This window comes from Alosa alosa, chromosome 12 (genome assembly GCF_017589495.1).
Source record: "Alosa alosa isolate M-15738 ecotype Scorff River chromosome 12, AALO_Geno_1.1, whole genome shotgun sequence".
Classification (NCBI taxonomy): Eukaryota; Metazoa; Chordata; class Actinopteri; order Clupeiformes; family Clupeidae; genus Alosa; species Alosa alosa.
In genome coordinates, this window is record NC_063200.1 from 30210835 (window position 1) to 30233855 (window position 23021).

A 23021-nucleotide genomic window follows, 5' to 3' on the forward strand; every position below is an offset into this window, starting at 1 on the left:
CGAAACTACATTTTACTTGGCTGCGACTTCTTTGCCATACTTACATTCTAGTATATCCATTATTGCCTTGGCTATGTATTTGTTTGTGTTAATCCGTACACAAAGTCATGGCATTAATTAGCTGGAGTAGCCAGTGCATTAATTTGGACTACAGCGATAGCATGATATCTAGTTAGACACAAGTCAAGATGACGATTTATTCGATCTTGGATTCAGTAGGGTGCAGCTTCTATTGTCAAACTGTTCGCAATCTCTATTTTCGTGAGGCAGCGATTGCAAATGCAGAAGAAGCGCGTCATTAAATCAATAGAATCCGTTCCCTAACTGGACCGAATGGCCCTCCAGACCCCCTCCCACCCCACGAGGCGTCTAAGTTCGTCCTCCGTCTCTCGTCTAACGTCAGTCGTGGTCTGCGAGGCACGGCGCAGGGAGTAGACTTGCTGCTGAACCCTCGTTTGACAAAACCGTCTTGGAAGAAGACAGCCTATACCCTTTTTTCCTTTTTTCCCGTTGTCATTTCATTTCGATCTGCACCCCGAATGCGCTCGGAGGACTTACATGTGTGCTACCTTGTACTTGTTTGTTTTGTGAATTTCAACGTACCTGATTGTAGAATGAGAACTGTGTTTAGAACACGGGTTTAGTGGTTGGAAAACCTCTCCTTCTCTGCCACAACCGGCTGAAAAGGGCTCTGTGTGATATGTGCTTCACGTGTTTGCGCGCAACAGTAAGGTAACTCCGTTTATTATTGCCGAGAGCTGACCGTTATGCACATCTGATCACAAGTGCATATGTGAAGGACTTGGATTCTACTGTAGGTCCTGTCTTATCTGTGAATGCGGCGTCTAAACCTGGTCTGTCAACGAGGGAGGTTCCGACAGAGGAGGGCATGCGTTCTTTGAAAATGTTGAAGTGGAATTCACAGCGCGTTTGGATTATTTACCCGGAGATGATTGTGTTTCCAATCCTTTGGTTTTTATCCCAGACTCGAGCGGCGCCTTCTCTAACGGCCGAACAGATGGACATGGGGGTGGTAAGTGCTTTTAAGCCTTTTCCCTACATCACTTCTCTCCTTTAACCTGCTGCTGCCACAGCGACCGCGGTAGATGTGAAAGAACCGTCCATTCCAATCATGAAACGGCCTCACATACACACTGCTTACCATACGAATGATTGCCAGACTTTTGTTTGATATTTGTATTTTTAATGTTCTGAGGTTTATTCTAAAGGTTATCATATTCAATTTAGGCATGATGTCATTGGAAAAAGTTAAATATTAGCAATATGTAAGCAAAATGTTATTTTCTTTGGATATTTACATTATTTTAACATTATACTGACTCATTTCGTTTAGAATGCAACAGAAAATGTTAGTTGTGCAACCCAAGTGCCTCAAGTAGCCTTCACAACAAAATTTCAAATGGCTAAGAAGTAGTTGGACTTCCTTTTGTTGGGGGTATTGGTCGTTTCTGGGGGGGTATTGGCGCGTTTCTTTCGAAATGTTGAGTGTTAGGTACAATGAAGCAGACAACTGAGCACCTTCGTACACTACATTGATATGCCAGTGGTCAACCCTGCCAAACCTTCAACCCATTCCGCTGAACTGAGTCTTGATCTGACACGAGCCACTTGCGCTGCCGCCAGTCTCGAGCTGGCATTTAATCATGCATACATAAAACACCCGCTCCTTCTGCCGTGTAGCCGCCTTTCACAGACATAATCCCGGTGTATTATCCCACTCTACAGTGGCTGCTCTCTGACGCGCATACAGCGGAACGCTTTGAACTCACCACAAGCGAGCAGAGGTGGCTCAACAAAATATTCCAGCCTGCCACATTTGCCTTGGGTGAGGAGATAAGCGAGTGAGAAGAAAAACAATCCAAATTGAGCTTGATTAATGTTTGAATTGACCAACGAGGAATGCCAATTTTATTAACTTTTATGGCTTTTTGAAATTGGGTTGAAATTAACGGTATATGGTTCCCCATTCGTTCACGTTCTGGACTAGCGAAGTGTGAAAACAGTAAGAAACTTGGCAGTAATGATGACTGGAGTTTTTTTCCCTGCACATCTGATTTTGGAATTACTCCATTAAGCCACTGCACACTGAGCTTCATATTAAGCTATGAACCTTTATTAAACCACACTAAATAAATTATTGCAAAATGCTTATTGCACACTTCCACTAAGAAGAAAATAGCCTCTTACTGATAAAGCTCACATCCTCAGCTGCACTCTACCACACATTGTGAAACCACATTACTAAAGCCCAAATGGCCCATTTATCTATCTTGACTCGCTGTATTTTTTCCTGCTCTTTCTCTCTCTCTCTCCCTCCCTCCTTCTCCATGCAAAATTTATTCACACCTCTCCCTATTTCCCAAGTACATAGTCTTCCCACACCTGTTCTCTCTCCTGCACACATACATTTCACTGTACCTATTGAAAAGCCTGAACCTTTGGGTGCTCATTGTGAGCCTCCAAATTGGGTCCATATCGTGAAAACCACTCAGTCTCTGGCTATTCAGTATGCCCTGATGGAGCAGCTGGTGCCTGGCACTTCACATAGATCCCCGCCTGCCCATCCCTAATGGCCTGGGTGGTGCATCTCTCAAGGTTTTGGCCCCAGTTATCCTCCCCATCCTCTGCCCCCCGATGGGAGCTTAAGCTGGGGAGGGAGCAGGGCTCATAATGAGCCTGGCCCCGGCTGTGGTGTCAGCAGCCACCTCACATGTTGCCCATCCCCCACCTCCCCACACACACACACATACACACACACACACACACACACACACACACACACACACCATCCGCCATTACTGTCCTGCATGGCCAGGACTGGACTGGAGCAGTGTCACCCGGCTTTCCAATCAAAGACACGAGGCAGCAAGCGGTCCACTTAGGAACGCCTCAATTAGCTAGCTGACCGCTCATGGGTTGGATCACGCACGCCTGAGTGGAGAATTGGAGGAGGGGGGAATGTGTCTGTGTGTGTGTGTGGGGGGAACAGGGGTGTCTAATGAACTCTTTCACTTCGCGCAGAATGGTGCACCATCGTCTTCGCACCTGGCAGGCACAGGTGGCTGATTCTGAAAACCAGCATGTGTGTGGAGGAGGCGGAAGAGGTGGGGGTTGTTGCAGTATAGATTTGCATGAGGGTCTTCTGGGACAAAGACAAAAGGGTGTATTTCTCCACATTACTGGTCAAGTGTTAAGTGAAGGGATGGGAGCACTGGTGGGTTGTGGTAAAGGGATGTGTGCACCTGCACTCTTCACTGCATTCTGAGCTCCCCACCAACCCGGCTGGCTGCCTCCAGAGCCCTCGCGTCAGCTGATAGAGAAACACTCACATGCAGGCAAAGTATCAGCAAATCAACTTTAGGATAAGTAAACATTTTTTATTTCTAAATTAGATCCCTGTCAGTTAAAGGAAGTTGTTATATCTAGTTATATTTTTCACGCTACTTGTACTTTTTCCCTCCTCTGGGAAAACTCTGTAGGGGATTGTCAAAATCACCAGTGCAGACTCTGCATTGTTCTTTTGTTGGACGAAAAAAGCCTCACATCAGCACAATGTGGAAACCAGAGTGTTGAGTTGCACCATAAATTCATGGTTCTGTAATGAACAAGCAAGAGGGCTACTGTCTCCAAAATGAAACACTGTACGCTATGCTTAAAACTGGGCACGCCAACTTTATGGTTGAAAAAAAAACACACACACACAAATGAAGATACTGTTTCAGGAACAAGAGTGTTACAGAGACTGTTTAAGGATATTGTAAAAGCTGAAGATGGAGGCGTTTCAAAAGAAACATAATGAGTGATTGTGTGCTATTGTCAGCTAATTGTGGGTTGCACAGACAATGGCTTTGTTAGGGAAAAGAAAGGTGGATGTCGAAAGAATATTAACACTGTATTGTACATACCCAGTCATGTAAACCATGTTGAGTCATCTTGTTGGCAACTTCTGAATTCCGTTGAAAGGCGACAGCGGATGAGCACTGACTAAATGTATTCTCAGAGTGTTCCGTTTCCACATGGAGGAGGGCTGTGCTCATGACCGAGGCAAGACGTCCCCTATGTGAGGCGGCCGGCTCACTGATACTTTCAGGAGATTGGCGGGTCATAATGATCTAGCCTGTGCAACCCGTTTCTGTCCTAAAGCTGGGGATCTAACTTTACTGTAATATCTTTTAATGAGAGCACCATCTGGACTCATCAACAATAGAGTGGAGACGCTGAAGCTGCCCCCTCTCTCCCTCTCTCCCCCTCTCCCCCTCTCCCCCTCTCTCCCCTCTCTCCCTCTCTCCCTCTCCTCTCCCTCTCTCCCTCTCTCCTCTCTCCCCCTCTCTCCCTCTCTCCCTCTCTCTCTTTCTCTCTCTTTCTGTCTCTTTTCGTCTGTCTCTGCCCCACTCCCAAAAATACCCTGCCCTACCTAATTTAGAGACTCTCTCTCTCACTCACTTACAGACATATTCTCTCTAGCACACAAAGACTCTATCTCCCTCTCATACACACATGCACACATCTCTAGCACACAAAGACTCTATCTCCCTTTCATATACACATGCACACATACACACACAGACCTACGAATTCCTTGTGCCTACTCAGAATGGTGTTGGGCACTGTCACCTCATGTGTTTTCGTTTTGCTGCTGGCCCAAGTCAGTTCTCGCCCCCAGTCCAGTCCAGCCCCCCCGCCCCCCTTCAGCTCCAATTTCAGCAGGAGCACTCGGGGCCAGAAGTCCGAGGATCCACCAGAGGAGGACTAGGGGGTCAGTGGCGTGATGGAGTGAGGGCGGATTGACTGACAGCCAGCGTTAAGTGGGCAGTGGGTTGCTGTCGTCCCGGAAGAGGCAATCAGATAAAAAAGAGCTGGCAGAGGAAATTGAGGGGAGGGGAAAAAAAGAAAGAGAGAGAAAGAGAGAGAGAGAAAAGAGAGAGAGCAATAGAGGTGCAGCACTTGAAGGGCGTGAGAGAGGGGGGAGGGGTAACAGGCCGCATGGTCTCGGACAAGAAACAAACATGAAATCGATAGCATTTCTCTTAGCCAGACTCGGACCTGTCTCCACTGACTAATACGCAGGAGGGAGGTGTGCAGGCAGGGAGAGGAAGAGGAGTTTTTCGCCTAATTGTGCTCATCAGCCTTACACCCCCCCATCCCCTGTCTTGAGCGCTCAAGATCTGGTGATGCAGGCTGATAGGGGTTTTGGCTGCTCCGCCTCCCCTCTGCATCGAGGTTAGAATCTCCCCTTATCCTACTCCCTCTCATTTGGACTGTCTATATCACTCTCTTATCTCATCCATTTTCATCTGTCTCTCCCATTTTTCCGATCTTTGCCTCTCTTCATCTCTTGTGCTCTCTCTCTCTCTCTCTCTTTCTCTCTCTGGCTGATATAGGCTAGATTTCTGGTGCTGCCCCAGTTTTTTGGTGCATGCTTCAAATAGCCATGGCCCTCTTGTCCATCTTTTGGGCATTTTGGGATTCCAGATTGGGGACAGGAAGATTATTTCAGGAGCAGTGTCTGCAGGGATGTAGTGAAGAACAGGAGAGACTTGAGTGTGAGAGAGGTAGAGAGAGAGCAGGAATTAAACACACACAGATAGACACACAAATGAGGAGAGAGTTTGGTTGCCTAGAGAAAGATACGGATGTTAAATATGCAGGAAGCGGATAAAACTGAGAGGTTTGCAAAAGAATGGAGTGTGGACTGTAGTTGGCAAAAAAAAGTGAGTGAGCGGGAAATTAGGAGGAAATCTCAGACATCCCATAATAAATTGGTGGATAATTGGTGGTCCTCTTCATCGACACTTCGCTGTGTAGACGTGTTGGGATGGAGACTGGGATCTGGGGTCATGGGAGATTCACCGCCATAGAGGCATATTGAGCACATCCACCGTGGTAGATGAGAACCGACACCTCTCCCCGGCGCCTCATTGGCAGTCACGGCAAATGCAGACGCCACCCAGACCTGCCAATGCTGCTCGACCCCTCAGTGACCCAGCCCTGTCAGTCTGTTGGGCCTGACTGTTGCGCACACAGCCTCTCCTCTCCACTCTCGCCTCTCTTCTCTTCCCGCCTCTCCTCCTCTCCTCTGCTCTCCTCCTCTCCTCTGCTCTCCTCTTTTCCTCTCCTCTGCTCTCCTCCCCTCTGCTCTCCTCTCCTCCTCTCCTCTCCTCTCCTCCTCTGCTCTGCTCTCCTCCTCTCCTCTCCTCTCCTCCTCTGCTCTCCTCTGCTCTGCTCTCTTCCTCTCCTCTCCTCTCCTCCTCTGCTCTCCTCTGCTCTCCTCCTCTCCTCTCCTCTCCTCTCCTCCTCTCCTCTCTCTCTCCTCTCCTCTGCTCTCCTCTCCTGCTCTCCTCTCCTCTCCTCTCCTCTTCTTGCCTCTGCTCTCCTCCTCTGCTCGCCTCTCTGGGGGTAAGGCAGGACGCGGGGGCCCCTGCTACCGATGAGGATGTGGAGGCCAGTGTGGATGCTGACGTAAGGCGGCGGTGGTGGCGGCCGCTGACTGACTGAGCCCGTGATTAAGGTGTCGTGTCTGGGAGCACTGCGGCAATTTGTCGCCATAATGAGGCCCCCTTCGCCCTCCCCAGCACTGTTCTTCACATGCCACTTTCTATGCACTTCTGATAATGCAGTGTCTCCGAGACACGAGACAAGCTTTGTGAGGGATTGTAGCCCAGAGGCCTTACGGATAACCACACACACACACACACACACACACACACACACACACACACACACACACACACACACACACCCAGTTGGATCCACTCACACACCCAGTTAGAGCGGACAAGCAGGAGCTGGAGCTGTCTCCTCTGAGGACTTCAATGTGGCTAAATGCGGAGAGGAAAGACATGGTGGATACCCTCGGGGCCAGAAGCCAGCTTACAGTAGTAAAGGATCAGTAAAACCGTGTGGTCGAAAGAGAGAGCGAATAACCGCTTCTCCGTGACGACGCTGCACGCGATATTTGCCATTGGCCCTGGCGCTGATTTCAGCACTTAAGTCAGACTCGAACTCTGGAGCCGATTCAACAGCAAGGCCCTCAGAAGTAAAACCCCAAATCAGCACCATGTGCAGCCGAGGCTTATTTTGAGCAGAGGAGTTCCCCCTGTCTCCGCGGTGCCCATGGAGATCAAGGGCCTCCTCGGGATGGCTGTCCAGAAGGCCAACAGGCGCTTGTAATTACGTGGTTTTTGGTGTTGGGCTGGCATGCATGTTGTTGCTCAAAATACACCCGTAGGGCTGCGAGTATATATATATATGGGGACAACCATGAAACGGCATCAAGCAAACCCCAAAAGCAACAACAAGGCTTCTCGTAAACTGCTCGCAGAGCTCGTTTGAGTCTCCCCAAACAAAAAAAAGGAAAATATTTGGGAGAGAACGGGTGGGTGGGTGGCTGGGATGTTGGGTGAGGACGATTCTCTACCTTCCCCATCCTTGTTTTAAATGCATGGGGTTCTGGCAGACTGATTCTAAAAAGGTACCCAGTGGCTGATTGTGGCTGCAGCTCCCCTTTCGGTTTTAATAAGTTTGTTCATTTTCCAGGTCGTTCACAGCCAGCGCAGCAGGTGCTCTTGTCGTTTGCCTCTCATTTGCATTTGTCAGTTCAACAAGACGAAGAAAGGGAAGAGAAAGGAGAGGGAGAGAGAGAGAGAGGGGATGAGACTGAGGTAGTGGTAGTGAGGGAGATAGAGGCAGATAGACAGGAAGGTGTGAACAAGGTGTGGGAGAGAGAGAGAAGGAGAGAGATAGAGAGGAGAGCAAATGGGTAGGAGAAAGCTTCCACAGATGCATGTGTTGCCAAGGAAAATAATTTCGGCTTGCGCAGGCTTTTGAAGTGCAGTAAAGAATCAAGCTCAAACCTCTGCCTAATGTTCAAATGACGCGCTTGCTGCTTGCTTCTGGTCCCAGTGAGGATGGGGGGAAATGGGTGGAGAGCGAAAGAGTGAGTGAAAGAGCAGAGACATGGAAATGATAAAGAAAGCCTCAGTCTGTGGCTTATTGCAGAGACTTGTTTGTTAAAAAGACGACGCATTAGGCTTAATTTGGAAAGGCAAAGATGTGGCTGCGAATCGGGGAGCTGAATTTAAGTGCATGATTATAACAAGGTAATCTGTCTGTTACTGTAGATGGCAATGCTTTGACGGCACATTGTTGAGCACTGGTATATTATATACCATTGTCAGGAGTTTTATTTAAGCTTAGTGTTTAATCAATCAAGCATATTTTTTTCCTCAAGATAAAGGGAGTGTAATGTAGTGTGTGTATATGTGTGTGTGTGTGAGAGAGAGAGAGAGAGAGAGAGAGCGAGAGAGAGAGAGTATGCAGGTATGTGTGTTTATGCTGACTTGTAATTTAATTTAATCCATCATTATTAATGTCAGCGGCAAAAAAAGTCCATTCCTTGCACATTGCTCATTAAAATGACACATCAGCTTTGACTCATGGGACAGAAATGCAGGCAAATCCCCAAACTCTTCAACATAAGCATGAATAAAACACCACTGGTTGTATTTGTCATTGTCATATTTTTAATGTGGGAATACACACATGAATGTGATGATCTAATCACTTATGGGGCCTTACGTTCCTCTATACTGTACATGTGTTCATACAGACCCATACTGAGAGAAAGAAAGACAGTGGAGGTCCACCATCACTCATAACAATATTACTGTGTGTCCCTGGGTGTCCTTGACAAACGCTCCTCAGGCTGCCCTGTCAAAATGGGATTTCTTTTTTCTTCAAAAATTGGATTAATCTTGTGTGTGTGTGTGTGTGTGTGTGTGTGTGTGTGTGTGTGTGTGTGTGTGTGTGTGTGTGAGAGAGAGAGAGAGGGGAGAGTGTGTGTGCGTATGGGTGTGTGTGTGTGTGTATGTGTGGGTGGGTACAACTCACCTTCCCACACCTAAAGTGGCTGGTCTAAATTAATCTGTTTTTTACAGGAAAGGAGGTGACTTTCACTTGAGGGCTATTTGTGTGTTTGTGTGTGGCCTTGGCCACTGATCTCATTCTTGCCGCTGGGTTGGATTTTTGACCGCTACCTGTCGGACACCCCTGCATACCACAGATCTACTGCAGTGTCCATCTTGGCAGGCTGATTGAGCCCTCAATGTATTATTCTGTTAAGCCTCTCTTAGACCCTATCCATAATATATTTGAATAATGTCTAGCTTATCACATTAACCTGAGCATACCATCATTGTGTCCACTAGCCTAATCCATAGGTTAACTGAATGAATGAATTGAATTGGACACTGCACAGAATGAAAACCTTTGTGTGCATAAAGTAAATGCATAAAAATTAAATGTCCAGGTCTATATGACTATATGGTCCCTGAGCTGCTGACACTGGAAATCCTTTATAGCCCTCAGTGTGCCCGTGCATGTCATTAATTCTTTTAAATAATTTAATTTAATCCTATTTCTTAATCATTTTTTTATTCATAGCCAATGCTGGACTTGCATGTTTTAAAACACACTGGTTTTGCTTTTTCAAATCCTGAAGAGGAACACATGGGAAGCAGTCCTAATGCTTTTTTTGACGAATAGAGATTATGGCCAACATGGGACTTGCGTGTTTTAAAACACACTGGTTTTGCTTCTAGTGTCCTTAAGAGGAAACATATGGGAACTATTGTTTTTGTTATGTTTTCTATTATTATTTTTCATGGAGATTATGGCCGACATTGGAATTGCATGCTTTAAAACATTCTGGTGTTTGTATACTGAAGAGAAACACTGTTTTTTTTTTCGTTATTTGATTTTCAGTAAACATGCCACAAGCTGGCCAACTGATGAGCGTTTGGATTGGATTTCCCAAAGCAGGGACGCATCAAGGGAGAGTGCAAATTGGGAGGTCCATTGGCAGTATTAGTAGAATTTAATTGTTCTTATTGATGCTGTTTGTGCGCAGCAGATTTGTGAGAAATAGTATTTGTTCCTATTCAAGTATCTTTTGTGCTTGGCTGAGCAGGACTACTTTAGTGAAACCCACAGACTGTTGAAAGTCCCTTTCATCTTTAGTTCCAAACACATGTGTGTTGCCCATCACTGCTTATCGACGTCCATCAGGAAAACACAAACAAGAGACAGTCACGTTTCCTCAGAGTTGTAGCCAGTTGCCTGTGATTAGTTTGTTTTGTTGTACTATCTCTGTGTATGGATAAACATTCACTGAGTGAAGAGATGGTTTGCTCTTTCCAATTACACTGTCATGGAAATAGTGACAGCAGTCAATGGAAGTCTGCTAATCAAGCTCATGACAGCTAATTAGCCCGCCAGAAAACTAGCATGGACAGCCTTCGAGATTTAATGAAGTGGACTTAACACCACATGAATCAGTCAGTTGGTAACTATTGTATTCTGACTCTGCTTGATCTACCCAAATTCAGTGTAAAGACTTGCTGTCAAGCTTTCAGTGGCTTTTGCTCATTTGAATGATAGATTGCCCATTTCTTCATATCATGATTGATGTTAAAGTTGTCAACAATATAAATTGAGTAGTCTTGAAGAGTCTGATAGCTCCCCAATGGCTCACGAACAAATAGTGTCAGCCATTCCACCTCAAACTAAATGGATCTCAGAAAACTTAGGAGAAAACACCTATCCACAGACCCAAAGACCCCCATATCTCGCAACATTTCTGAAAATTAAACTAAATTCTTATGCCATCCTGTCCCATGGATTGAAACCGCTCCAAAATATATAATCCAAAATATATCTTACACCTTTCCAGTGTGATGGAGCATAGGACGGTGGCCAGCACCATTCACAAAAAGAGGGGTAGACACAACAATCACAATAAAAACCCTGAAACCCCCTCAAAAATACAAACACTTCTCACTAAAAAAACAGGAGGTCAAATAACTCATTGACTAAATTATGAGTTTCCCTGGCATGTACTGTAAATAGAGACAAAATCAAGAACAGTTTAGCCAAGACCATTTATTTTGCCCCCACAGCTGTAACAGGAAGTCACCAGGAAATATTCACCCCATTTTCCAGTGGCACTTCTTCGTTGCCGGACTGACTAACAGATGAGGATGAGAATAGATGTGTAATAGTTCTCAATTGCAGGGCAGATGTGGTGCACACTGACAGATAAACAGACCAATCGTGCGGACAATATAGCCTCATTGGTGGCAGTAACAAATGGAAAATCCCCCATGCTTCCTCAACTAAAGTGTGATCACATTTGTGTTCATACTGCAGTCTGGTGAGCATGGAACTATCAAGTGTCTCCTTAAACTTTTACTCTCTTCATAAAAAAATGACTTCATTTTTCATCACTGATGTATCCACAGTGATTCGATTTATAGCGGTCACAGGGGATTGTCTTTGACACGAAGAAAAACTTTGACACTGGATCCACTCTCCCAAAAGCATGTCACACTGAAAAGAAGATTCAACAGACAGAGACGGCTCTGTAGCTACCAAACCAACGGTGTAGCGTCAATGGGTAAATTATGCTTTTAAAATATCATATTTTCAAAACTGTGTAGGTGTGCACCATTTCTCCCAACTGAGCAATGTGTTGTGCAAAATGTGTTCTAAAAACACACTCCAGTTAATAGCTCTTTTTTGTGAGTGCAGCAGACTCTTCCGGAAGAGCCTGAGGAGCGACACTCAAGCGGCTCCCCCTCCCTGCTCCTACAAAAATAAAAGCCAGCTCTTCCTACAGTGTGCAGAACACATTAACGGCATACTGCAAAGTAATGGGCGGCATTTTTTGTCAGTACTCAGAATTCAGTAGTCCATAATCAATATATGTAGGTACTTGGGTCCAGGCATGTTTTACATAAATCTACATAATTCTGGAGAAGATGGCCCCCACGTTGGCAACCTCTTGCAGAAATTACATTAAAGGGATGGCCATCTACCGTGAACAGCTCCCGCCCGCCAATAAAACCTGTGGGTAGGTCACCCATTTTTCTATGAAATATCAAAGTAATGAGAGCATTATTATCAATTCAGGAAGATCAATTGTCAGAGCCTGCCGGAGGTTATGCATCCATCTGCCCCAACTTCCCTCGCCACTTTCCTGCGTTGGATTTTAATAAACCCCTCCAATTCCCTCCAGAATTAAATGGTTCTGTTTCGTCAAGTGCCAAAATATACTATGAATAAATTACACAGGGAGAGGAGGCACACAATCATCTGGAGCACAAAGTGTGCCATGTTTGATTTCTTACAACCAAATGTGCTGGTTTTAATGTAGCACAAATGAGTGAAGGGGATTCAATATTTGATATGTCATGTCAGAGTGAATGCCAAGGATACACTTACATGTGTTTTTATATCCGACAATCTCTTTTAGTCTGGTGAGTGTTTTATGAATGATGCTGTAATATATTAATAGTGCCATTGAGTGGGTGGGCAGGCGTAGAGGTCAATGAGCGGCGAGATGCCAATGTTGTGTGGCTGCTATCTGTGGGGCACAGACAACAGCGCTAGAAATCGATGGGGTGATCTCAGCTCACCTTCTGTCCGTTGCAAGGAGGTCACCCAACCTCTGCAGTCGGACGTGCCATAGAGGTCTGAGTGGGACTTCAGGAGAAAGAAAGACAGAGAAAGAGTGGTTGCCTCTTTTAAAAAGACCCACTGAGACATTGTTTATTCACTTGACTGATAGGTTTGAAGGAGACAAGTGATGCCGGCTATTTCAGTGACCCTTCTTTTGCCTCTGAGTCCTTACATTATCTTATCGAGCAGAATGTGAAGAACTGCTCACCCTCCTATTTCCGCTCTGTATTTTTGGGCACAGCTGACTGACACAGAATACGCCACAGCTGGCCATGTTGGCTGTGAAGTAAAGCTCAATTGGCCAAGAGCTAGATTGCCAGGAGACAGAGGAAATTGCATCACAGAGCCAGAGGTCAGAGTAAATTGCATCACTGTGCCAGTGGTCAGTGGAAATTGGGTTATGCAGAAGAGGCTCACTCAAGTGTGTAACTCATCAGGTGTCTCGTATTTTAACGCTTCAGCACTGGCTTGGCAATCTTGTTTTGGAGGGCATGCAAGGCCAAGCCAATTGATTAATCTCTTACTACTTCAAAATGTCTTGAAAAAAAGAGAGCTTGGATGTGTGTGAGCTTGGATCATACTATTCATAGACGTGACGTCAAAGCCACTGAACTTGATGAGTAAAAATATCTCCCCTTGTAGCAAGTATCTAGCTCCAAAACAATAGCTCATAAATCATAGATGTGCACTTGCCAACTTCACAGTGCCAAGCCACTTTGTTATCAGAGCCCCGTGGCAAAGCTAGCTCCTGTCTCTCCTCTGCCTTAACCAGCAACAGCAACAGCGGTAGTGGAGGGGTACACTGTAAGGATGAGAGCGGCAAGTTAATTAGCAGTCATTAGCGAGCAAGGTCTTGTGATCACCAGGGACTCTGACAGGTGGTGCTTGGACTACCGTTGTGCCGCCCTGACAAAGTGGACCCCCTCACCGGGCTCCCAGGGACGCTCCTCCAGCTCTGGGAAATCGAGATCTAATTTAAGGCGGGAAGGGGTCGGGAAGCATGGAGGCCTGCTGGAGGAATTGATTCATTGGCTCCGCAGCGGAAAGCTCAAGGCTGTTAGCAACCTCTCTCAGCTACTGAACAAACAGTCGCCTCCTCACAAGTTGTCCTTACATTCGCTGGAGGGGACTTCACTTTGTTTTGTCTTTTTTTTTTTTCCCATTTTCTTTTTTTGATTGCAAAGTTCAAGCATCAACTCTTTATGGACAATAACAAAAACCAGTGTGCAAGCTTCAGGAAGCCACCATGTTGAGTCAAGCTTGTTTAAACGCCCTCAGTTTCATTTTTATGAATTGCTTTATTTTATTGCGCTGTTCCTCTGCGTCCAGACTTCTCCCTCTCCCTGCCCCTCAGCTTGTTTTATAGCAGTTATCTGTTATGGTTTATGTCTTTTGTCTAAGCTTAACTGTGGGGCTTTTTGCTGTAGGTACAGTAGGCTCTCTCTCACAGAGCTCCGACTGTCTCCTGCTAGTGCCTGGGGCTGGACTTGAGGTATGTCTACAATTTGGAGTAGCCTATAGCGTCTGCTATCATATACTGCAACTTGTTTAAGTCTATTCACGTAGCATGTGCAGTGACTCAAGCAGGTCCTCTGTCTTTAATCTTTTATATTACCATGGGCTACTTTAGCATTCGTCGACTTTCCGCGTGTTTGTTTATTTATTTATTCATCCACTCGATGTTTTTCGGAGATAAAGAAACAAGTAATCACAGCGGCAATCTCTTTATGGAGATTATAATATCAGTCGAGACTTGATTACAGGATGAAAATCCCTGTCAGTTTGGAGGGAAGAGTCACTCCGAAGGCTCAAGCTGGGATATTAATGTGATACAGTTATTGTTGATGCAGCATGGGGTCTCGTCGCGCAGTTGTTGCCATTCCTCAGCTCCCAGTGACAGCAGCGGCTCATTGCCATTGCTGTGTGGGTTAAATCTGTCGCCATGACAATGGGGGCTGTGGCTTTGGCTGAGGCAGGCCAGAATTTCGTGGGGACTTGTGCTCACACATCGACAGAAATAATTCGTCAAAATATTCATGCGCAGATGTGCACCCATGCAAACTGTTGGAATGACATTCATATGCATACACTCAACCACACACACACTCACTAAGACACTCCTTACTCACTATTTGTCCTACTAGTGCATGCTGTCTCTCTCTCCCATCGCAGACACCATGTATACAGACACCATATATACAGTGACACATGATACTGTAGGTGGAGAGGGAGATGCAGACTGACATTGGCCACGCAACGTTTTGTTTGTTTTCCTCTCCACTTCTTGAGAGCCTATTACGACACTTGCCAGGAGTCAGCAGACAATCTGCGTGACTCCGGCGCGTCTCGGTGGCACATGTAATAAATATCTCTGTGGGGTTACAGTGCCGAGGTTTATGCGCTTCTTCTGTTTGTGTGGCTTGGCTCAGCGCCACGCCAGATTGGTGGCTAAATCAAGTGGGGGGGCCTTGACATTAAACACTTTCCGGGAGATTCTTTTTTTTTTTCTTTTCCGGGACACACTTGAGCAGCAAAACCAAACTACAGTCATGCACCCATCTCGGAGCTGCATGCGCCTGACATCATGGGGTTTTGTTTGCGCTCTGAACTTGAACCAACTCTCTGTTTGCCTTCCCATGCCAACCCCCGATGGGCACGAGCACTAAAGCCCACGCGTAAATAATGCCGCTGTGGCTACCCTGTGATGTGGCATCGACACTGATTTCTTTCGAGGCGGTAAATATTCCACCACAGGAGTGGTTGTTAAATGTATACTCACAGAATTTGGGCAAAGGAAATTTCAGCATTCCAGCTAGCAGGTCAAATGCAGGTTTATCTAACGTGTATATGGCTGTTTGGGACTGGTCTGGCCTCCTGCCCCTCTAGACATACTAAATTCTTTATGTTACATCTGAAAGGGAATTGAATAACTGGACCCTGAAGAGATGAGAGAGAGAGAGGGAGAGAGAGAATGAAAGAGAGAGATGAGGTGTGGGATATGAAGGCCTCCAATGTAGCCCAAGAGAGAGGCAGGAAAGAGAGGGAATAGAGGAATAGAAGAAAACCTGTTTTTCATCTTTCTACTTGTTCTTCTTTCATCCTTTCATCCATCCCTACTCTTCCCCGGTAAAAGGATTCTGTGCACAGGTAGGGCTGAAGGTTACTCAGGGATTATTCCAGTTGTTTTCCTTTAACACAGACGTTGGTGCACTCACGGCCCATCAGTATTCTGTGGCGTGTAAATGTTGCAGGGATACCTCCGGGCTAGTTGCTAACACTGAATGACCTTGGTTCAGAGCTGCAAGTCTTGGCAGGTAAATGTTAGCTTATTGCTTTGTGCAAACTTTATTTGTCATTTTTCAAGTTATGTCCTGGCCATTGAATCCCGTTCCAGTGACTGAACAGCCCCACTAAACTTTTACGGTTGAAGTAAAATCACTTTAAATTTGTTAGCGCAGAATAAGCAAAAGGATCTGCTCACTATACTTTCACACATGCTCCTAAAAATGGATTTTATACATTTTTTGAGCATCCATTTCTTTCTCAAAGGCTCTGTGTGCAGTGATCCCTGCTTTAGAATCAAAAGACAAATAAGGTTTGGCAGACAGACAGAAAGGGTTATGCAAAAAACATGATCCGGGGTAGATTATTATTTAATTGAATAACCTTTTAAAGAGCAGCTGAAGTTAAAATGCATGTTTTTTTCATGAGGCAGTCTCTTCAGTGTCTATTATTTGATTTTACAGATCATGATTATGCAATTTTTTGACACTGCAGCATTTTTCTGCAAAAAAGTCTTTCAGCAAAGAAGCCTCCATGAAAAGGCTCACTGGAGATGCCGAGTTTTGAGCAAGCTGCAGCTCATTTTTTCCTGTGTCACAAGTAATGAGAGCCTATCATTTTCCAATTATGCAAATAAAGCAATGACAGCTCCCTACAGTGCCCCCCAACCTCACCCAAACACATGCACTAGCTCTGCTTTAGATAGGACACATGATTGACTGTCAACTACAGACATCTCATTGTCCTGATTTGGTTGCATGTTAATCATGTTTTTGCCTGTGATTACAAAGTCTGACGCAGTCACCAGAACAAAAACTCATTTTCCTCAAATCTGCTGAAATACAAGGGATATTTCCTCAAGATATTATTTTAAAAAAATGTGAATTAAAACTGAAATGAAATTCGCTGACCCTCATTATTGCGGACAGAGCTGTTTGGTACTCACAGGAACTAAATGCTGGTCTTCCTTTATGTGCAGATGTATGGGACACTGTGCCAGCTAAAGCTTCACAGCACTGCCATAGGGCTTAAATGAGCGTGCCTTTCCGCGTAGAGTAGATTGACTACTCCAAACCAGATGATGTCGTGACTCTAAATCCCAGACGGTGTTGTCTTTAGGACGTGCGACTCCATTGACAGCTCCTGCTTTTTTTTTCTCCCCTGGTAATTTATTACTTTTTTGCCTTTGTCAAATCTCCCCAGGAGCACCAGCCGTAATATCCCCCCCTCCCAGCGTCGAGCCTGTGGGTCTTTGGCATGTGTTACCGGTGCAGATCGAGCCCCATTGAGCTAACGACAGATGGAATTAACCCGAGCTGGTTAGCGCCTCACATGGAGGACGTGCGTTTGAAGGCTCGCCCGTATTGATCTCCGTGACGGATCTAATGAATCAGCACTGCCACGCGGCGCGCCGGCTCCGAGGGGCTCAGCCGCACTCGTTTAATGGACTGTGATTCCCATTAGCCTCTCAGACGCTCCAGCACCTGACGTGAAGCTTTTCAAGAGTGCTCCCTCACCTTCCCTCCCTCTCTTACTGTGTCTTCTCACTCTCCACTCTGTGTCATGTCTTTCACTCTCTGCTTCTCTGTTTTTGCAATGACTGTCACTCTAGTGCTTTCTTTCTCTGACTTCTCATGCTATCTCTTAGAGCCAGATAAGGGAGTATTTCCACATATTTCTATGGCATCAGCCATTTAAGTGCCAAGCGTCCAACTCCAGTTTATAAAGCTGGTCACGAATCTTGTGTGTGTGTGTGTGTGTGTGTGACATATGTTTGTCTGTATTTCAGCTTGCACATCGTCATACATACATAACTACCACTCTATCCATAAAAGTGATGAATGCATCAGCTAAAGCAAACAACAGAATAATACAGAAACAGGAATCAATTGAGTAAATCATCCTGTGCGCCATTTACTGTGTTTATAGGTTATAACACAAATGCAAACGCTGTTCTGAGAGACACATGCAGAGTGTGTTCATGTCAAGTCCAGAGCTGGGTAAGTGGCTTGATGGGGGTGCTGTGTTTATGGCTGTGGCAGGTTCGTTTGATATGCAGGGGTGATCACAAACTAGCCTCCACGCACACACATACACACACACACACACACACACACACACACACACACACACACACACACACACACACACACACACACACACACCCACACACCTTATTGATCATCCCTCTGCTGGGACAGGGAGCCATCGATTGTTAGCAGCTCAGCAGATAAGTACAGCACTGGGCGTTCGCTTCTGCTTCAGAGGCCTCCTGGCAAAGTATGCATCACCTCCCCTTCCCCACCCACTGTCAGATTATCCACATCAGGAGGCCTTTGTGTATGTATAGATATTGCGAATGTATGACAGAGAATATGTTCTTTCTTTCTTTCTTTCTTTCTTTCTTTCTCTCTCTCTCTCTCTCTCTCTCTCTCTCTCACTGTCCCCTGGCGAGAGTTTGAAAACGGACAGTGCAGCTCTCTGGCAGCCGTGTCCAGCCTGTTAGGGTGTAAGCGTGGGAGTTAAAACAAACCCAGTGTGATCCTGTGTCAGGCCCGGCCGGCTCTCCTGCCCTGGGCTGAGGAGAGTTTTCACGCTGCCTTAGCCTTTCCATGGTCCAGTCTCAGTCTGTACGTCCCCTCGGAGACTCCTATTCAGACTCCTGTGAAGGCCATGGAGCCTCACTGCGTGTTTACTCAGCCTTTTATAAGGACAATATTTATCAATGCATTTGGCACATTAAGAATGTGTAATAAACATGTTACGACATGATTATAAATACTAGTTCTAATAAGATGGTAGGTTTTCTTGGAACTATTTTAATGAATGAAAACATTTTTAAAGGAATATACTTTAAAACTCTTACATAACATATCTGTAAAAGGAGGATTCATAGCACTTGGGACATGCAGGCTGTGAACGTCTATGAAATGTCTCTTTTATGTAGCTTCTATTAAACTTTTTTTTTACAATTCTTCCAATGCTCTGTAAAAGCTTTAAATGAATCCAGAGCATCTCTCTTACCATCTCTCCTCTCTCTCTCCCTAACATTCTCCCTCCCTCTCTCCTCTCTCTTCCTAACATCCCACCCTCTCTCTTCTCTTCTCTTCTCCTGTGTATATTCACCCAGAGTGCACTAGTTTGGCTCAGTGCCCCAGATGAAGTAAACACACACAGTAATTACGTCTTGAGTGTGAAAAGCATGTCTCTCAGTGGTGTTTGTTTACCAAAACAAAAGCAACATCACGCACGCACTGTGTACACTTGTGTAGCGAGTGAAGGGCCGGTGTAATAACTTGGTGGTATAGCGAATGTGTTAACTCTAAATGCTGAGGGTTGTCTTTTCATCTCTGTTCTTTTATATCTAAATCTTAATTCATTGGAAATCTTTTAAGATAAGCATGTCATTATGCTATGTAATGTAGTAATGGTGCCATTCAACGCAGTCTCTAATTGACTTTCAGCACCATCTCTATCTGTGCATGGTCTTTGTAAGTGCATGCACGGAATCTCACAATCACTGCTAAGCAACATTGATTAACAACTTGCATGCTTAAGAAATGAGGATCAGAACAATCTTTTTTTTTGTCTTTTTGCTTTCATTTACATAGTGACAAATGAGAATGACTAATTATATAAAACTTATATCTCAGCACTAATGGACCCTCCTGGTTAATGCAACTGTTAGGATGGGTATTTGGATAAGTGAGATTTTGCTGCTCTTTTTAAATTTGCTAATGAACAAATGCACTAATTTGGCCTTTTAGTTTGTGCTACATTGCAACCCTGTGTACAGGTACTTATCCACTTGTTCGCTCGTAAAGATCTGATTGTATAACCTAAGCCATTTTAGGAGAGCTTTTAGTGTCTATTTTAGAACTTGACTATGACCCTGCGAACTGTTGGAAGTGGGTTTTGCACACTGAACATTATTGATTTGGAAAGAGCAAGCTGTGCAATGAAAATTGAGAACGACCCTAGACCCACATGCACATGATGTCCGACTGATGATTGTAAATGTGGGCATTTAGCAGTATTATGTTCCTCACAACACATCACAAACTATGTGGTTGGTCTCTTAAAACAGCCTCAAAACCGCCTATAAATTCATAATTTCACTGTATTAAGCTCATAATTATTGTCTATTACACTTGGCGGGTGCTCTTACTGAAACTCGGCACTGATTTTGCTGGGCATAGATTATAGCCCCAAATTAAGATTTTCTGCCAGGTCAAATTAGTGAGGAAGCACTTTTATTTGAAAAAAAGCCATGCCATTCTGGCTGAAACTGAAGATGGAGACTATCGATAAATAATCCATTGTATCATGCATCATATACAAAAGCTAAACAAGTGATTGGATCAGGCTGTGATCTCTCTCCTCTTTTTCTCTGAACAGCCAAGAGGACCAAGTCTTCTGCCTTCTCACCTTCTTCAGTCAAGGGTATGTTTGGTAGATTATGCAAGCAATGTGTTATGACCTCACAATCCTGGAAAACATTAATTGTTATACTTTGTGGTACTCTGCTCCTGTAAAAATAGATGAGCACCTCTATTGGCCTCATTCCAAAGAGTTCCTAAGAGAAGAGTCATGAATTTTAACTTGTCAAATATTCTTATACGTCAGAAACTGCTGAGCCACCCAGGCAACTGTATTACTATTCAGCACAGTGATTAATTCACATTTGACATGCAACCTGAGTACTCAGTGCTCAGACCACTGGTCCGGTCCACTTTAAGCTGAAGAGCCAGTGATAGACTCGACTGCCGTGCTCTCAAGGAATTTCAGCAGCCATTATTTCTCTTTTCTGTTAGAAATGAAAACCTACTTCACCTGGAACTTGGACAATTTCATCAAACTTACAGATATGTTTATACTAATAGGGAAACTTTGTGTGATCCGCCCATGTACAGTATCACACACAATTTGTTTGTTTTTGCTTGTGTACTGCTTAAATACTGCTTGTGCTGATTTTGTCTGATCTTTCAAACAAGACTTTCTCCCGAAGAGAACATCTTATGTTTGCTGACTACTCACCCAGAGACTGTATACAGCCATCATCTGCTACCTACCACAGTCTGAACACAGTCAAGCTGTTGAAGTTCCATGAAATGAACCGTATAATGATTGTGCCCTTTTCTTAACCTCTGTGTAAACATATACTGAATGAACTAGGGTGGGGATCAATGTTTTCCAGATCAGATTAAGTTCTTTGTTTCACTGAGCTCTTCATTTGAGTGTGTCTATGTGTGTGTGTGTGTGTGTGTGTGTAATTACGTTTTGGGATGTGCGTGTGTTTGATGTGCATATATAGTACCGGTAGTTTGAAGTTTGTGTATGCGTTCCTCACTGAAGTTTACATAAATTATGTGGGAGGTTGCTGTGCTTTCTCGTGAGAGAAATGATTGATCACCCTTCCAGCAGTGTATTAGAGCACGCGGGTGCTGAATGCTCCGTGAGACATGGCTGCGAGGATCGATCGGCCTGGCCCCCGTTGTTTGGGCTGCCACTTGTGCTTTCGGTATGCACGTCCAGAGAGTGAGAAGCAGTTGGCTCTCCTGCTGAGACTCATTCCCCATGTCATCTTCAGTCTTTTGTTCTGACCTGAGCATCAGAGCATCAGAGCATCAGTGTTTCTGCGTCGGCCTCCCTTAACCCACAGTCTTCTCATTTTGTTCACGTCTGCTTTCATCTTTCGCACACGCTCACAGATTCACGCTGTGTGTGTGTGTGTGTGTGTGTGTGTGTGTGTGTGTGTGTGTGTGTGTGTGTGTGTGTGTGTGTGTGTGTTTTTGTGTGAGTTTGCTGTTTGTGTGTGTGTGTCTATGTCTGTTTGTTTTCATGTGTGTCTTGCTGTTTGAGTGTGTGTGTGAGTGTGAGTGTGTGTGTGTGTGTGTGTGTGTGTGTGAGAGAGAGAGAGAGAGAGAGAGAGAGAGAGAGAGAGTGACAGTGCATGTATGAGTATGTGTCAGCAGACTGCAGATGAATACTTACTCCGGCGTTGTTTGAAGGTATTATTTCTCAGGTCGTGACCGTCCTTGTGTTTATCCCAGACGAGCACACCTTTCATATTTTGGGCATGAAGGAGCATCTGTGGACACCTGAGATGATAACGATCCAGCATTATACACCCAGGCCACATCTCTCAGTAACTCTCCGTCCTCTCATTCTGTCTTCCCCTGTCCTCTCTCACTACCCTCCATCCCTCTATTTATCTCTCTGTGTCCCTTTTTTTCTACCTCCCCTCCCATTTACTCTTTTTTCCTCATCCCTCTCTTCTCTCTCTCCCTCTCTCTCTCTCTCACTCTTTCTTCCTCTATCTGACCTTTCTTTTGACATTCTTTTGATATTTCTACTTATCTGACACGATTCAGCAACTTTATTGTCCCCCAAATGGGAATGTGTAGCTTGACCAGGTGTTAAGATGCCCTACGCACATAGCATGAAGTCATACGCTAAAGCCACACAAATGTGTGTGAGACATTATACATTAGTTAATACAGTTGGAGGGTACAAATGGTCAAGAAAGTGCATGTTAATTGCACATGAAATGAAAAGAGTTCTCTCTCAATCACCATTTTGATTTGTCCTCTCTCTCTCTCTCTCTCTCTCTCGGTCAACTTCCAGCTCTCCCCAAACATCTTTGGCTCTCTCCGTTACGCTCCAGCTCCTTGCCCTAATCTCTTCATCCGAGCCCGGCTAGATGCTGCGTGCACTTGGATTGCTTGCTCGCTGACTCTCCATTCTGTGCTTCAGTTGTTCTGCTCTCCAAATCCCCCTCTCTCTCTCTCTCTCTCTCTCTCTCTCTCTCTCTCTCTCTTTTCCTGTCCCTCCTTCTCTCTTCCTCCTCTATCTCTGCATCCATCCCTCCATCCCTCCCTCCTGCCCGTGCCAAGCCTTGCTGATGTGTTCCAGTGGTCCCTGTGTGACCCCTGGCCATAGTGAGCACAGCGATTTCAGCTCTGCCTCCTCCTCCTCCTCCTCTTCTCCTCCTCTTCCTCCTCCTCTTCCTCCTCCAACTCCACGGCAGGACAAGCATCTTTCTGTCCCATCGTGCGGAAGTGAAGTCGCATATCGTCCCCTCCACCCCCCTCCTCCGCCCGTACATTACTGTCCGCTCCGATTTGCTCTCCATCAGCACAGTGGGGGGGGGGGGGGGCTGGGACGCCAGGCCTTTTAGTTGGGTAGAGCCTCGACTCAGC

At 45.3% G+C, this 23021-nt stretch overlaps 1 protein-coding gene across 1 annotated transcript in view; it reads left to right on the forward strand.

Moving 5' to 3' along the window:
* Positions 1-379: 379 nt before the first annotated feature.
* Positions 380-23021, forward strand: part of mmp17a (matrix metallopeptidase 17a) — a 71110-nt gene continuing 48468 nt past the window's right edge. Inside the window, exons 1-2 of the mRNA XM_048258744.1 lie at positions 380-1033; positions 20218-20262. Of these exons, the coding sequence (XP_048114701.1) occupies positions 890-1033; positions 20218-20262 (189 nt within the window). The 5' untranslated portion in view covers positions 380-889. The remainder of the gene's footprint in view (positions 1034-20217; positions 20263-23021) is intronic.